The sequence below is a fragment of the Pleurodeles waltl genome, chromosome 4_2, assembly GCF_031143425.1.
Source record: "Pleurodeles waltl isolate 20211129_DDA chromosome 4_2, aPleWal1.hap1.20221129, whole genome shotgun sequence".
Taxonomy (NCBI): Eukaryota; Metazoa; Chordata; class Amphibia; order Caudata; family Salamandridae; genus Pleurodeles; species Pleurodeles waltl.
Window position 1 is genome coordinate 290,054,459 of NC_090443.1, and position 17,062 is coordinate 290,071,520.

At 44.5% G+C, this 17,062-nt stretch overlaps 1 protein-coding gene across 1 annotated transcript in view; it reads left to right on the top strand.

Moving 5' to 3' along the window:
• The window catches only part of SLC25A38 (solute carrier family 25 member 38), a 286,840-nt gene extending 273,059 nt beyond the window's left edge, over positions 1-13,781 (top strand). Inside the window, exon 7 of the mRNA XM_069231190.1 lies at positions 12,925-13,781. Within this exon, the coding sequence (XP_069087291.1) occupies positions 12,925-13,047 (123 nt within the window). The 3' untranslated portion in view covers positions 13,048-13,781. The remainder of the gene's footprint in view (positions 1-12,924) is intronic.
• Positions 13,782-17,062: the final 3,281 nt, after the last annotated feature.

The following is a 17,062-nucleotide window of genomic DNA, read 5'->3' on the forward strand; positions in this document are numbered from 1 at the left end:
ATATGATAGTCATCTTACGTGTGTCTTAGGGCTGAGAACGCAATATTTGCTATTAACCTACAGGGAGGGAAGCAGAATTTTAACTGAAACAGTTCCTGGATATAGCACTATGCTCTGGAGAACAAGAATATCAGAAAGACTGAATAGGGAGCCTCTGTTTCGATCTCCGTGAACACAGTTGGTTCACTGGCTTGTAGAGGGGACCAGTAGACTTCTCCCCTGCTTAGTTGAATACTTACTAGGAGTCCCTTTGTTGTAGGAGTATTTCCAAAGGGGTTAGTTAACAATTAGCACTTCTATTTGGGGTGATTTGGGAAAGCACCCGTATTTGAGTTTGAGGGGTGTTGCTGGGTGGCTCAGGCACATGATGGGAAGCATAAACTCAGATATAGCATGGATACTATGCGTAATGTCAGTGTGGGCCTGCACCCTATTGCACCATAGATAATTGGGAGGGGCTATTGAGTTTTGACCCACAGACATTATCCTGAGACAATGACTACAGATTTTACCGGAATACCTAATATAGCCACCTTCAATGGTACTCACTTACCTTCGGCTGCATAGTGTTAAAATTCCCATGCTACAAGAGACAGAAATAATGAATGGGGAAGGAAGTAAAATATATATATCTGCCTCTCATGTGGGTGGGGGATTTGAATTGCATGCTGGATGGGGAGTTGGACAGACACCCCCTAGACATCATACAAAGCCAAGAAGGACCACTGCAATATCAGAGGTGATGGAAAGACTAAGCTCCATTGATATTTGGCATGGCATGCACCCAACAGGTAAACCCTGCTTTTGCTGATCTGCAACGCATAGCACCCATAATAGATTACACCACATCCTGATAACCAAGAAGTTCAGCACCATGATACAAAAAGCACAGTATTTAAATAGATGCATTTCCGACCACTCCCCATTGCTTGTGGTCTACGAAGATAATGGGAGGTGGCAGTACCCATTTCCCTGGAAATTGACTCCAGAGTCCCTGAAATATGTGGTATTTCCCTCCAATATTATGTCACCCCTAGATACATACCTAGGACACAACTGGCGCTTTACAGACGAAAGGGCAACAGAGTGGGAGGCATTGAAGGCAGTGTTGAGAGGGGAATGTCTCTCCAAGACACATTGAACAGGAGAATTGGCACAAAAGGAGGCCCATCAGTCACTGTTGAAGGCACAGGAAGGTACAGATCCTGCTCAGTCAAAAACCCAATTAGAGCTTGCCTGTGAAATAGAGACTAATTGAGACACACTTCACAAACAAACACACTGCAGGAATACTGAAAGAAACTGCACAAGGAGGGAGATAAAATAGAGTGACCGTGAGCGTGGCTCCTAAAAAGAGAGGCCCCCTCCCTCTGATCCTTCCTCCAAAAAAAAAAACCTGATGGGCCGATGGTGCAACTCAGACTAGTATAAATTGACTGTTAGCAAGATGTTTGACTCTGGAGAGAGGGACAGGCTAAAGATGGAGACATTTTTGGAACAAATTGCTATACTGACAATATCCTAGGTGGATATGGTGGAAATGGAGGCGGACTGTCAACTGGGAAGGGCCAGGGAGGAAGTGTATCAAACATGTGCTGAGATGATAACTGATAAACTCTTGGAGGTCTATCTGGAGGCCTACCAGAAAGCTACCCTACCAGACACCATGAAGAAGGGCATAATAGCCATAGGGGGTCATTCTGACTATGGCGGACGGCGGAGGCTGTCCGCCATAGTACCGCCGCCAAATGACCGCACCGCGGTCAAAAGACCGCGGCGGCCATTCAGACATTTCCTCTGGGCCGGCAGGCGCTCTCCAAAAGAGCGCCCGCCGGCCCAGAGGAAATGACCCTGCAACGAGGACGCCGGCTCAGAATTGAGCCGGCGTAGTTGCAGGGGTGCGACGGGTGCAGTTGCACCCGTCGCGTATTTCAGTGTCTGCAAGGCAGACACTGAAATACTTTGCGGGGCCCTCTTACGGGGGCCCCTGCCGTGCCCATGCCATTGGCATGGGCACAGCAGGGGCCCCCAGGGGCCCCGCGGCACCCCCTACCGCCATCCTGTTCATGGCGGGTTTCCCGGGCTTTTCCCGGCGGTAGGGGCTGTCAGAATCCTCATAGCGGCGGAGCGCGCTCCGCCGCCATGAAGGATTCCCCCGAGCAGCGGTAAGTCGGCGGGAGCCCGCCGACTTGCCGCTTCTGACCGCGGCTGAACCGCCGCGGTCAGAATGCTCGTGGGAGCACCGCCAGCCTGTTGGCGGTGCTCCCGTGGTCGGTGGCCCTGGCGGCCACCCGCCGCCAGGGTCAGAATGACCCCCATAGTGTCTAAACCTGACAATGATCCAGAGGAATTCACTTCATATAGGTCTCTGTCCATGATGAATGTATACAAAAGTGCTCTCCAAGGTGATAGTCACCAGACTCCTGGCCAAAGTGGGGTCTCTAGTACATGAGAATCAATGTGGCTTTATCATGGGTCACAATGTCATGGCATGAGGGTAGGAAACACCCAGCATATAGTTCCAGTGTATACAGATGACACCCTGGTGTATCTGAATAAGCTTCTGGAATCTGTCTCTGCTCTTTTACAAGAATTGTATCCATGTGCGTTCATCTCAGGCCGCCATGTAAATTAGCCGAAAAGTGTGCCTTGCCCATGGGTGAGCTTTGGAGATGGCAGATGCTGGGAACAGCGAATGTTCCGATATTTACCAATCTAGGTGACTGTTACCGCCGCATCGCACTACCAACTTAATGTCGGTAGGGTCTTGCAAGGAATTAGGGCCTTCACTAGGGAATTTACTCTGACTCTCGATAATGAGTAGAGTGGTGTTCACAAAGACGGTGCTGCTACCCCTCTGCCTATATGTGTTACAGAAAGCAATCTACACTATGCTGAGGATGACTTTTGGGGAATTGGATAGCCTGCTAATTTCATTAGTGTTGGTTGACAAAAGGAGTAGGGTCCAGTCGGAGTTGCTGAAAATGGATAGGGGACATGGTGGGCTGGGAATACCGCACCAAGAGCTCTACTACATAGCCTCATAACTGCACATGCAGCTAAGTGTTGTGATGACTAATTAAATTGGGAATTACAACTTTTCAACTGTACCTTAGAGGAGGGTGCACTACCTATTGGCTTGGTACAAAACAGTTGACGGACACTCCCAAGGGTGATTAAACATGTGGCAGTATAGTGTAAATGGGCGATTAGGTTAGTGAAGTGCCCACTCTTCAGTAGCAACCTGCCAATTGAATGGCTACAGCTGTTCCACCAAGTACATGTTGTATAATCACTGGTGGCCTGGGGGGAGGAAGGTTGTCTCACTATGGAAGACCTCTACCCAAGAGAGGTGTTCCTAACAATTGACAATGCTGGAGAAACATTTGGGGTTACTGCAGGACAATTTCTGCAATTTGCTAAACTGGCTGGATAGCTAGAGAGGTTTGGACTGGCTTCCCCGATGTTGGAGCTGTTCTTGAAGGGTGAGAGGGGGAAGGGCATCAATCATTTACAAATTACTAAAAGAGGATAGACCGCCAGTGGTGTTGAAGGCAAGGCAGGCATGGAATAGAGACCTACAGACTCCCTTGACGGATGCAGAACATATGAAATCTTGTGCTCAGTTTTCATTTGTAGCTTGTAACGCTAGATTTAAGCTGGAATATGTTAATATTCTTCATCTTATGTATCTGGCTCCCACTAGAAAATCATAGAATATACCCTAATAGACTATTGCATATTGTCCAAAATGTGCTGAGCAAGGGTCCTCATGCTTGATATGACCTGGACATGTTGAACATTGATGGGATATTGGAATGAGGTGGGAGCACAACTTACACAAGTGACTCATGTTTGCGGCCAAACACTAATATGCTACTGCCTATTGGGTATTGTACCCAAACCCAAGCAGGGGAGAAAGCAAAACAAATTCCCAACATTAGGCCTATTCTTTGCAAAACATTGTATATCAATACACTGGTTATCAAACAGCGGTCCCAATCTGTCAAAATGGGCCAAAGATATGTTGTAATGGTACCTGGCAGATCACTTTGGTTAAAAATAGTTAGGACAAGGGAAAAGGAGGAAGAGGACCCGAGGGCTTGGCAGCATATGATGAACCAGCTAGTGGGTAAACCTATATCGATGATGAATGACTCAGTCCAGGACAAAAGGGGGGGGGTGGTGGGGGTTGTGGTTCGCTATAAAAATATGACTTAACCTGAGAGATCTAGATGTGTAATCACAGGAAAGTTTGGGACTACTGGAAGGTTTCTCATTCTTGAACTGTAAATATTGTGTTTTTTAATAAATCTTTTTATTGCAAATAAAATTAAACAAAAGTCATAATACAGTGTAGCTTCAAGTCACAACCAATGTAGGTCATTTCCCTCACCATTTCCTTCACCCCCCCTTGTATATATTGTTATGCACTGCTATTAAGAAATTATACCTTATCTCAGTGCATGGGCTAGTAGGTTTGTTTATGTATTGCATAACTGTCTCTTTGGACGGAATAAAGTTGTAAAAAAAAGAAGTAGCCAATTTCAATAGAAACATTGTCATTAGAAGAAACTAAGGGGGTCATTCTGACCCTGGCGGCCGGTGGCCGCCAGGGCCACCGACCACGGGAGCACCGCCAACAGGCTGGCGGTGCTCCCACGAGCATTCTGACCGCGGCGGTTCAGCCGCGGTCAGAAGCGGCAAGTCGGCGGGCTCCCGCCGACTTACCGCTGCTCGGGGGAATCCTTAATGGCGGCGGAGCGCGCTCCGCCGCCATGAGGATTCTGACCCCCCCTACCGCCATCCTGTTCATGGCGGGAAAGCCGCCATGAACAGGATGGCGGTAGGGGGGGTCGCGGGGCCCCTGGGGGCCCCTGCCGTGCCCATGCCAATGGCATGGGCACGGCAGGGGCCCCCGTAAGAGGGCCCCGCAAAGTATTTCAGTGTCTGCCTTGCAGACACTGAAATACGCGACGGGTGCCACTGCACCCGTCGCACCTTCCCACTCCGCCGGCTCGATTACGAGCCGGCATCCTCGTGGGAAGGGAGTTTTTCCCTGGGCTGGCGGGCGGTCTTTTGGAGACCGCCCGCCAGCCCAGGGAAAAACTCATAATACCCTCCACGGTCTTCTGACCGCGGAGCGGTATAATGGGGGCGGAATTCTGGCGGGCGGCCTCCGCCGCCCGCCAGAATCAGAATCACCCCCTAAGTTACTTGAGAAGTCTTTCGCAAAGCAGGGGTTCTTCATTCGGCCTTTCTTCACCTTTCTATGTTAGCAAACCCTGTTATGTGCTATGCAGTGTTATGATTTTGAGTGGGGTTAAATCCTGCCATGAGCGAGTTAAGGTTGTGGGTCGAAGAAGGGATTTGTAACAGTGGGTTAGGGATGCATTTTTCTATTTCAATTGACTGTATACATATTTTTTATCCTTAAGACGTTCATTTTTTAATCCTCTTTTTGGAAAATATGGGACTGTGACACAGGACAAGGCAATAATTCTTGATTATTAAATGAATTTTCTGGATTGAATGTGTAGTATGGGTATATTTTTTGTGCCTCTGTGGATGGGTGGGGGCTATTAAGTGTTAACTGTTTATGTATTGTAAGTACAGCATTAACAAACCATTGGTTTAAATAAACTTAATTCTACTACTTTTGGATATGGCCCTCTCTACAGGTTCGCTCCCAAACGTTTTGCCTTCCTCCTACTACTTTTTACTAGATTTTTGTTTGTTGGCCTTAGGACTCTGTGCACTGTGCTCACTCCCATAAACATGGTCTGACTGGCATGTACCTGATCGAGAAAAATTTACTTTACATGTAAGTCCCTTGTAGAGTGGTATATCATATACCCAGGGCCTATAAGTGTAATGCTACCAGTGGGCCTGCAGCACTTATTATGCCGCCCACTTACGTAGCACCTTAAAACATGTTCCAGGCCTGCCATTGCAGCCTGAAAGCAGTGTCCCACTGCCATGTCGACCTAACATTTAAAACCCCTTACCAAGCCTTAAACTCCCCTTTTATTACATATAAATCACCCCTTTTGTAGGCTGTAGGTAGCAGATAGGGCACGGTGCTGTGTAATTAAACAGTAGCACATGTACTTTTTAGTTTTACATGTCCTAGTAGTGAAACTCCCCCAAATTAATTATTTCACTACTGTGAGGCCTATCCCTCCCATAGGATAACATGGGGGGGGGTCCTTATTATATTTAATAAGCTGTCATTTCTAAACCAAAGGTGGTAGATATGTCATGTTTGGTGTCTATTAACTTGTAATGATAAACTTTCTTTAATGGTAAAATTGGATTTATCATTACAAGTTTGAAAATGCCGCTTTTAGAAACGTGGCATTTTCCTGCCCTCTGCCTGTATCCTGCCTTAGGTCACATGACTGGGTGTAACTGAGAGTTGAGACTGTGAACTCACCCCAGACAGTCACACAATAGTAGGATTAGCAGAGCCAGAATGGGCCATTAGCTAACTTACTCGGGGAGAGGGAGGGTGGAGCTGGGCCACGCCATACTCGCATCTGACGGGGCTGGGCTCTGCTGCCACACAGTGGTCTTGGCGACTGTGTTGTCAGTGTGGCCGGCTGGGAGCCGGGTTCGGGGGAGGCAGGGAATTTCTGAAGATTTGGGGGATGAGGGGGCGACTTCTGGAGGCTCCTTCCGACTTCTGGGAGCAGGGCATCGGGTGTGAAAATAGGGCTCTGAGACCCACTCCTCAGTTCACTACTGGACCTGCGGAAGGACTCTCAGAGGACTGCCTGCTGCTGTGACATGCTGTGCACTCTACCAGACTGCTACTATACCTGGAAAGACTGCTTTGCTATCTGAAGCCTGCCTTAAACCTTCAAAGGCCAGCCATCCTGTGGAGCCCTGTATTACCACCTGTGCCCAGGACTTCAGAGATGACTCCAAGGGCTAAATTAGCTAGGTTCCTGTTCAGAGCCAAAGGGACATAACAGGCTCCCACCATCTTGAACCTGTGTCTGGACCCAGCCTGAGTGAGTCTTGAACCCCCAAGAAGTCTCCATCCACTCCTGGACCCCTGGTTGTGGTGTTAAAGGTGCCCAGGTGGCCATTTTCTAAAACTGAGGACTTATTTTGAGCCTTAAACTTTAAAAAATCATAACACTGGTTCTACTAATTCAATTTTGATTGTTTATGTGTCAAATCATTTATTCAAAAGTTCTCTAGTTTTCTAAATTGGTTTTGCGATTTTTATTGTGTTGTGTTTTTACTGTATTGATGTTTGTGTGCTGCATAAATACTTTACACATTGCCTCAAAGTTTAGCCTGACTACTTTTTGTGCCTAGCTACCCAGGGTTTAAGCACAGGTTACATTAGTGACTTTTTGTGGTTCACCCTGCAAGGGATTGTGGCTGCTGCTTGATCAGAGCTCACACCGCAGTCAACCAACAACCCAATTTCTAACAACTACTACTTTCTCAAACTGTTCTCAAAGCAAGGGTCAAAAAAATAAGAGCAATGTTACTACAGTGTCACTTCTAACCTTGTGCCAGATTTAACAGGAGCAGACAAATATTCCTCCTCATTGCCTATACGGACATGCAGAGGAATCTACTCTTTCACTATGCACTGTCCTCATAGGGGGGGTGGGGAGACTGGGGAAACAAAGAAAGACTGCCTCTGAAGTCTGTTATGCCGTCTTCTGTACTTTCTATTGACGCCCACCTACTGACATTTCGGCTGGGGTGAAACTTCAGAATGGCGCGTTATTGAAAATCAACAGTATAGCAGCAATTTAGTTCTGTCCTATAATGCAGCACTAAACACTTTTATTCTTCGCATATCCAAGTTCTCCTGCTTGTTCACTCATTACACTGAATTCTCACTTTCACACTCTGTCTCTATGTATATATGTTTTTCCCATGACTTCAGAGGACTTAGCTTCTCTCTTATGACCTTTTCTATGGTTGTTGATGCTTCAAAGTAGAGAATTATCAGTCTCTTTCAGCTTAAAATCTTGTGAACTCACTGCTCCAAATGAGTTAATCAGTGAATCTCCTTAATATCCTGCACTATAAATCCACTGTTATCTTCTGCTTAATACTCAATAAGGATTCTTTCCTATAAATAAAATTAACCGTCTGCATACTCTAATATCTTTTGTCTAGTTCCCTTATTCTTACTTTTCAGGTAGTACTTCTTCACACTCTAAATTCTCCTCAGGAAAAACTTCATTCAAATGTTCTGGCCACTACATAAAGAACAAGAAAAACACTACTCTAAATAGGAATTCCCCTGGTGTGCCCATCAACTAACTGAAGGAAGGCAGAGACCAAAAGTGAGGAGTGTCCGATAACATTCCTCTCAGGGCAGGAGCTATGAAGAGATACTGCTCCCTTGTGACTGGAATCAGTTGATGTGTGTGTTTTCATGATGTAATCTCTACTGCTTGTGCTGAAAGCACAAAACACTGGAACGCTAACCTTCTACCATTAGTTATCGGTTGCCATCTTTAAAAAGCGATGTTAACAAACTCAGAATTGTAGAGGAATAAACTTGCTTGACAACTCTTCTCTTATTCTTTATGCAAGATAAGCGATAACTCCAGTTAGGGTATTTCTTGGCTGAATGCCATCTCGAACTTTTGGCCATGTTTGAACAATGTTTACCATAGCCTCCTTGACATACACTGAAGCCTGAGAGGCTGGGAAAACGTGGCCTGTCTCCTTATAGGAATAGCATACACCAGTATAGCATCAAATCCTCTAGTTGGCAGCTGAGCAAGTTCCTTTTTCTGGATCCTGCTGACAGAATGCTGGAGCACTGAGTGCAACCTGTTTAACATGTTTTCCCTTTGGAAACCCTTCAAAACCTCTAAAAAGCCACCATCGCTCAACATTTTTACAGATATGCAGATTTTTTTTTTCTGTTTTCTGACATGATTTATTTTCTGAAGAAAATGCTTTCTTTTTTTGTAAGGTGTCCCACATAACGAAGAAAGAGTGGCCGAACAAACCCTAATGCTGTCTGTTTTCTTTGCCTTCTGCTTCTGATCATCCAGACCCCTGTGAATTCTGTAAGATAATACATAAGAGGCCTTTGAAGGGCCGAGAGAAGCTAAAGCTATATGGACTCCAAAAATAAAAAATCAATGCAGGCATGAAGAGGTAGCATCTGGCAGATCTGAGGGAATGTGGAGAGGTGACCCTTTAAGCTCAGCTCCTTCCAACTTTCCAAGCATCACATTCAGTGGAGACCCAGAAGATGAAGAAACAAAGGTGCATCTGGTTTATGTCCGTTGAATGTAGTATCAGCCATGACTTCCTCACTATTGAAAGATGTCTCAGCTTTGAGAAGGGGTAGGTTGACGTTGTGCACAAAGCTGTCAACATTGAAGACTCCATGGACGTTGGGGAGACAGTCAACATCAATCAAATTCTCTGCAAATGGATCACGCCTGTCTGCTGAAAGGGTATGTAGTTTGAAGAGATATGTCTGAATCTGGCTACGCCTGGGCTTATTCACTGTCCAAGAATATCTCAGTGGTAAACAATTCACTCTGCCTCAGGTTACACTCCTGAGTATGTGGCATGGCCTGTCCTTCCTCCTGCAGCTCAGTTGTTTTGTGTGCCACTGACAGCTCCTCAACCTATCATGCTATGTCACACCTATGGCACCTCCACTGACGCCGCAACCTGTTTTGCCTCAGTCTTCAAGTGACTCCTCTTTAACACTAAACAGGAGCTTGAGATCTTGAAGAAACAGGCTCAGATCTCCTAGAAGTTATTCTAGAAGTTCTTAGTTGAGTATACAGTCATCAGCATGTCACAACTCAAGATACAGCTGCAGATCCACACGCCGCTGAAGATCTATGTGATGCTCTACACCTTCAAGACACTCAAGATCACTGCATCTCATCTGTTCACATTCCTCCACTTCCTCATTGGTCTGTTGTTACGTTCCAACTCTTTCAGAGTCTTCACCTTCTAGGCGTTCTCTTATAGATGACTTTACATCTTTCAACTAAGTCATGGTGAGGTGGACTAATAAACATAACATTCCTACCCCAACAAAAGACTTTGAGAACCCTGCATCATCGATCTTATGCCCTAACGTTGTTGCCCTTGGTCTAGGGCCTTTAGAACCTGCAATGGAGTTAATATGATCTCCTGCGTCAGCAAAGTCTGCTCCAGCATGATAGCACAAGTACAGACCTCCTGAACAAGACCCTCTCCTCCTTCAGACAGATCCTCTTCCTGACTCAGTTATACAAGCAGCAGCAGGAAAATACCATCTAACTTAGCCATCTTTTACTACGCCTTCTGAAAAAGAAATTTAAAAAATGGATTCAGCTAGCAGAAAATTGTGTGGAATGTCAGCAACTGCCATGCAAACGGCTAGTGCCATTGCTCTATTCAGGTGAAATGATAGGTCTATATGGGAGGCAGTTCAACATGTTTAATGTTAACTTCCTTGAGAAGACAGACAAGACTTCTCTGAGGTATTCGTGGAGTGGATGGTAGATTCAAATAGAAGTATTAGTGCTGCAGCTGATTCCATTGGCCTAACCGCTCAAAGCTTCTATCATGGCCTAGATTTTCATTGCTCTTCGTAGTTCTGCGTGGCAGGTTTTACACTAGAGTCCCCACAGAGCATTTTGAACCTTCTATTATCTGGAACCACTCTTTTTGGAGCTCATGCTTATGATGAACTGCAGCCCATGAAGATCGAATTGGAGATTCTTCAGGGTGTTGGCCTAGAAAAAAAATAAGGCGTGCAGAAGGGAGTCATACAAGCCTTACAACAGACATTACCAGCAGAAGACATTCAAGCCTCTTAGTGGCCACAGCATTAACTCCAGCAATAAAAGCATCAAAAGTCCTGTAAACGGTGAAAGGAAAAAAGCCAACAAACACAGCTACCATGGGAACCCCCCAAGGAGTAACTTTCCCATTTAACACCCTGGTAGGGAGAAGCATCCACAATCATCTAGTAGAATGGAAGAAAGTAATAATATTCAGATGGACACTAAATGATGTGCAGAATGACTATTGTCTTTGTTTCAGGTCATCTCTTCTGTCCATTCGACCCAAAAGCACATCTCAGTACCATTTATAGTTGCTTTGTTAGGAAGCTGTGACTCTTGTGATCAAAGAAGCAGTTGAATTAGTTTCTGTTACAGAAATGCTACTTCCTCGTTTAAAAGAAAGGACTAAAACCAATATACCATCCATTTCTAGGGCTCAGGACAATAAACAAGTATATAAAGAGAAATACATTTTGAATGCTAACTAACGCTCTATCAGGGAGGTTTGATGTGTGCCATGGATCACAAAGATGCTTGCTTCACATCCCCATTCTTCAAATGCAAGTTTTTGAAATATCTGGTGGGCAATGTACTTTGCCCAAACAGTTATGCCCTTCGGGCTCATGTCAGCACCACAAACCTTTGGAAAGTGCATGGTACTGGTGGAGCCGTATTTCAGGAAGATGAAAATCAATTTCTATCCCTAATTGGAACAACTGGCTTATAAGGGCTTCAGCACCCCAAGAAGCCCAGCTTTGCTACAACATGTCACTGCATTTCATCAACTGGGTCTCTGAGTCAATTATGAAAAGTCTAGGGCAACTCCAATGTAATTCATCCACTACCTGCCAGCAGTCATAGACACAGCTTCTGCAGAAGTGTACCGTGGATGTGGTATTGATAGAGCAAAGGAAGCTGAACAGTACTTGAAGAGGGGGCAGTGAGGTAGAAGTAGGTAATGGGGACCAAAGGGCTACCGTGCAAATATGTTTCCTATTAGCATTTTGGTCCGGAGTGCACTCATTTATCTGTTCTATCAGATGAGTGTTGTTCAAGAGGGAGTTCACCAGCCCCTTGACTGTCTGTGTTCCTTGAGCAGTCCAAGCATCCGGCTATGCCTGCCAGTTTGGAGAGTGGTGAAGCCTTAAGTGTAGGGCCCTTTCCCTGGAGCTTACTATTCCAAGCTTACCACCTCAGTTATAATGGTCAACACTGGTGACTTCCTCCGTAAGTCTTTTTGGATCCAGCTTGTTGTTTCTCTTACCACAGTCCAAGCCAGGTGGTAGTCAATCAAGATTGCCAAGAAGCCTTCCTGGCAGTTTACTGAGAAGTAATTATGAGTAAACCCAGACTTAAAGGTTAGTATTGGTAAAGTCATTGTTATCATCTGTTATATTGCTCCATCTACTCCTCCAGCCATACAAAACAATTGTTACCACCTCTGTTCAGGAAAAAAAAATATATATGGTATAACACTGCCACTCCAATTACTATGAATGTTCCAGCCCTTCGAAGCACTGGGTAATCTACAGGAATGTGCACAACTCACACACAAGAACTCTGCCTAGACAGCACACATCAGCCTGCAACCCGAAATACGCGTTGGAAGGCCAGGTCACATGTTAAATGGAAGCAAAAATGTGGGCTTGCTAGACTAGAGAGCATAAATCAAACTTGGTGTAGCGATGAGACCAACAGAACCATGAGAAATTCTAAAAAGAGGTGATAATCATTCTCCACCGCCAAGCCTTTGCGCTTATGCAGCTTCACCATACATAAACACAAAAACCTCCTGCACATATAACGGGCATTAGGGCTAATGTAAGACAAAAACACAATTTACATTCATCACTTCCTCTACTATTGAGTTATGAGCTCTGTGATGTTCTTACCTGTGCTTTAACCAGACCAGAGAGCATGTGTTCTCTCCCACTTATATCACCTTGCCAGAGATTTATGTGATGCTGATTTCTTTATCTCACATGTTTAAAAACTGTCTGAGGTTACCATGATGTTGCTTCACTTGCTGAGGAAGGCAACTTTAAACCTAGAACGTGAGTAAAATGTTTTGCAGTGTGTTGGGAGTTACTTTTACCATCATCTTTTTCATATTGTTGTTTTTCATCTCTGGCAGGATTCTGGAGTACTTGGCTTCTTCCGGGGCGGTGTTCCCCGCGCACTGCGCCGGACTCTGATGGCAGCTATGGCATGGACTGTGTATGAACAGATGATGTTGAAAATGGGGTTGAAGTCATGAAATCTTTGACCCATGGATGACAAAGGACTTCATGAAAGCTGAATCGAAGTGCCTTCTTTATCCCCTTTTCAGTTCTCCTTCTGCCATGGCCGCAAGAGCTCATGCAGTGGCATGTGATGGGGAGCCGAGGACTTGATGCCTTCCCGAGTGAACCGAGGGCCTGCCACATGGGAACCGTTCACAGAGCATGTTGTTATGGTGTCTACAGCATTCTAGAAAAGAGGCATTTTAGGATTTACGAAGTCTGAAGAACTGAATTAGGCACTTTTCTAGCAACCATGCTGGAAATGTCAGTAGGACTTAAATGCTCGGTAGACATTAAGGACGAGTGAGCACTACAGCTAATAAAAAATGTATGGATCGAAGAGCACCACAGCTGATCTAGGGCATAGAGGAAAAGTCACTGCACTTGATAGACATGTATGGAATTATGGGGTGTATTAAAATAGCCTACTAAGTGCGCTACAATCAGACATTTCAGTGCTCACAGTACACCTCGAGGAAGAAGTGGTGTGATTAGCAATGGATCAGTCCTCTGAGAGACCTCTGCAACCACCATGGCACGGCTGGAAGGCTGCTGCTCGTTGGTTCATTTGATCAGTGTTTGGATACCCAGCTGGATGGGGTGTTGATAGAACAAAGGTCCAGCTGCTGGCAAATATGTGGTGTAGCTTGTTGAACAAGTTATTTTAAAGTGTTCTCAATCGAATTAAATCTCAGGTGACCCAGTAAAAGCTATGTTTCTAAAGCACTTATGAGATGGGTTTTATAAATGTATGATCGCAGAATTCCAAGTAACATGTCCAGGTCTTTGAATGCAATGTTTTCTTTGTTCTTCAGCATTGGATCTTTCATAAATGATATGCATTAATTATTCCCCATTGTCGATCTGGGAGTTCCCCACTGACATTTTTGTAAAAAAAAAATGCACAAATCAACTCACTTTAGTGTCACAATCACCTTATTAAAAAGACCTAAACGACAGCCAGTGAGGAGAGAGTGAACTAAACTCCATTTCCCCTACACGCCACAAAACTTCAGACTTCTGCAGCACATTGTGTGCTAGAGAAACCCTCTGGGTTATGCTTCGAGATCGATCTGCTCTTCGTTTATGCTTCATAATTACTTGAATTCCAACTCTTTTGGTATTATCTCCAACTGTGCCTCTGGAGCTTGGCCCAGGGTAAAATTGGAAAATTGTTTTTCTCTTCAGTGAGTGGCTGACATGCCAGTGAAAGCCTTATTCAGGGCATATGGCACATGAGGGAGGAAACAGCTGTTTTCGGATGACCCTCATATTGGCATGTACATTATTTGTACCCTCATCCTAAGCTCAAGGATTGCAAGATTGTTTCTGTAAATACTTAGAATGACTTGGAAGGGTGTTCACTTTAATGACTAGAGAAGAATACCAGTCACCAAGACTCTCCAGATTATAAATATTCGTATAGCGATATTCCTGAAAGTAGGAAGTCTCTTCAACATTCTCTATGGGCTATAAAAGTGATGTTTGAGGACAGTCATGATCGACTTCAGGCATACTCCTCAAAAGTCCTCGAGGAGACTGACAGATATAGTCCACTTCAGTAGTCTCTTGAGGCACATCATACAAAATAAGTTCACCTCAAAACAGCTGACAATGACACTGTTGTTGGACACCACGATGATGGATGCAGCTCTTGTACAATCGCTGACACAAACATAATCAACACCAGGGATGTGACTGGGTCTTTTAAAGCTGTGAATTTGGATGCGAAATGACAATGATCATCAAATTAACAAAAGGTACCTCAAATAATTTAATTAAATAAATATATTTGACAAAAGAGCAAAGACAAACATTAATTTGATCCAAGTAGGATTGAATCCATACCTCATTGGGTATTTCATATAAAAAAAATGAATCTTGAAATGTTATCATACACAAGAGCCAACACAAGTACGAGAAAGCAACATTTTTGTAATGCATTGTTACAGTATTCTCTGTCTTTCTCATGTTAGTCACTATTGTTGCTTTCTTGTAATTGTGTTGGCTCTGGTGTATAATAACAATAATCCAATCTTAGACTAGTGTATATGAAATACCCAGTGAAATGTATGGATTGAATCCTACTTAGATTAAATGAATGTTTCTTTGTTTCGTCAACTAGATATCTTTAAAAAAATCCCATGGGATACCCTTTGTTAATTTGATGATCCTTCTACAATCAAAGTCTATTGTTTTCTATTGCCTGCGAATCCTAACATGCATTTTCCTAGTCATCTACAATGCTTTATCTGTTATTGATAATGTTTCACATAGGTATCATGAGAAAGAATGTTGGTAGTCAGTCTGACAAGCTAGTCTCATAAGTATCTACCACATCTATCCGAATCAACTGGATCTGACGTATTCAAAAACCCTAGAAAACACAACATACACCACTTGGTTAGAAACACAAAGATCCAGTCAAGTGCACCGGATAGACCACAATCACAATTTAAAAAAAGTGCAATCTGTCCCCAGTGTCAAAGCAACAACAATAATATATAAATAATATATAAATGATCAACGTGATGCATAAACCTTTTGTATACAGCAGCAGACAACTTCAAACATTCTTTTGATAAGTTTCATGGAATAGAAAAAAAACAACAATCGGTTTGAGTGTTGCAGTAAACATTGGACAATGTTTCGATCCCGGGAAAGGTAGAGGGGTTTCATCAGGACTTTATAGATGTAGGGACATGCAATTGGTGCGCATGCTTGTGGGGGGATGGATAGTAAAAATTGAATGCCTTACTCTCTGTGTGTTGCAGAATTAAGTAAGGAAACCAGAGTAGTGTGAGTTAACGTTGCAGGGTAATTCGAAAGACCCCGCGATCAGTGCTCAGATGGACAGTGGCACCATCTCACAGTCACCGCACTCGAGGAGTATCAGGTCAAAAGGTGTGAGGGAGAAAATCCTGCCCTACACATGTATGATTTTTATTTTTAAACACATTTTATTAGTTTTGCATTGTCATTTAAAACAACATGTTTTTAAAGACGCTTGAAACAGGGTGGTAAAAAACAGTGCTATATCCACTGTGCAACTTATAAGTTCCCCCTAAAATCCCCAGTTCCTCCCCCTCCCCATGCTGTGTTCCCCTTTTTGTTGTCATTCCATCTAGTGGTCAGTGTGGTGGTGTCTTTCTACTTCTATCATATCAGATTTTGCTGTTTGAGTGTGCCCTGCAAGTGAGCATCAGGCAGATACCCTGGAAGTTCTACGTGAATTGGTTAGCTATTGGGGTCAGTGAAGGGATGTGGCGGGTGAAGTGCCCTGGGAACTTAACGGAGATTGCATCTCCGGGTTTATCAAGGAGACCCTGCCCCTCCTAGCGTCCCGCAACAGGATCTCTCCTTCATATCCCGCCCATCGTATCAGTTTGATTCACCAACTTAAAAATTCTGGCCCCTCCAGGGGCCCTCTAGTTCCTAGTTATCTCCCGTTTTGCCAGGCTATACGCCAGGTCCTGGAACCGCCTTTTGGCTTTAGTCTTCGAAGTGTGCAGAAGCCAATGCAATAAGCTGTGTCCCGGGGTACAGAGAATGTCTTGTGATGTGACCTCTGCCATGGTTTTGGTCACCTTCTACACGTGTGTGTGATGACACGGGCCTTGAGAAGCAGGATAAGACCGATGGCGTGCAGCGCCGTCACACAGTAGCAGTGCTCGCGGAATATCTAGGCGTGAGGGAGCAAATCTTCCCCGCACATGTGTGATGGCAGCGCGCGGGGAGCAGCATAAGTCAGGGCGGTGTGCAGAGGCTTCGCCGATGCAGCACATATAACTCCTGCACTTGTCCCACTCCTGTCCCTTTCAAATACACCCATACATTTGCTCCCAATACTTTTGCTTACAACAATCTGTCCTAATTAATCCAACCCACACTTCTATTGGATTCACCTTGGCCGCTTTTACATGCATGATTAGATTGCCAATAAACATCATATTCCTTAAGCATACCCAGGTCGCAATTATAATACACTGG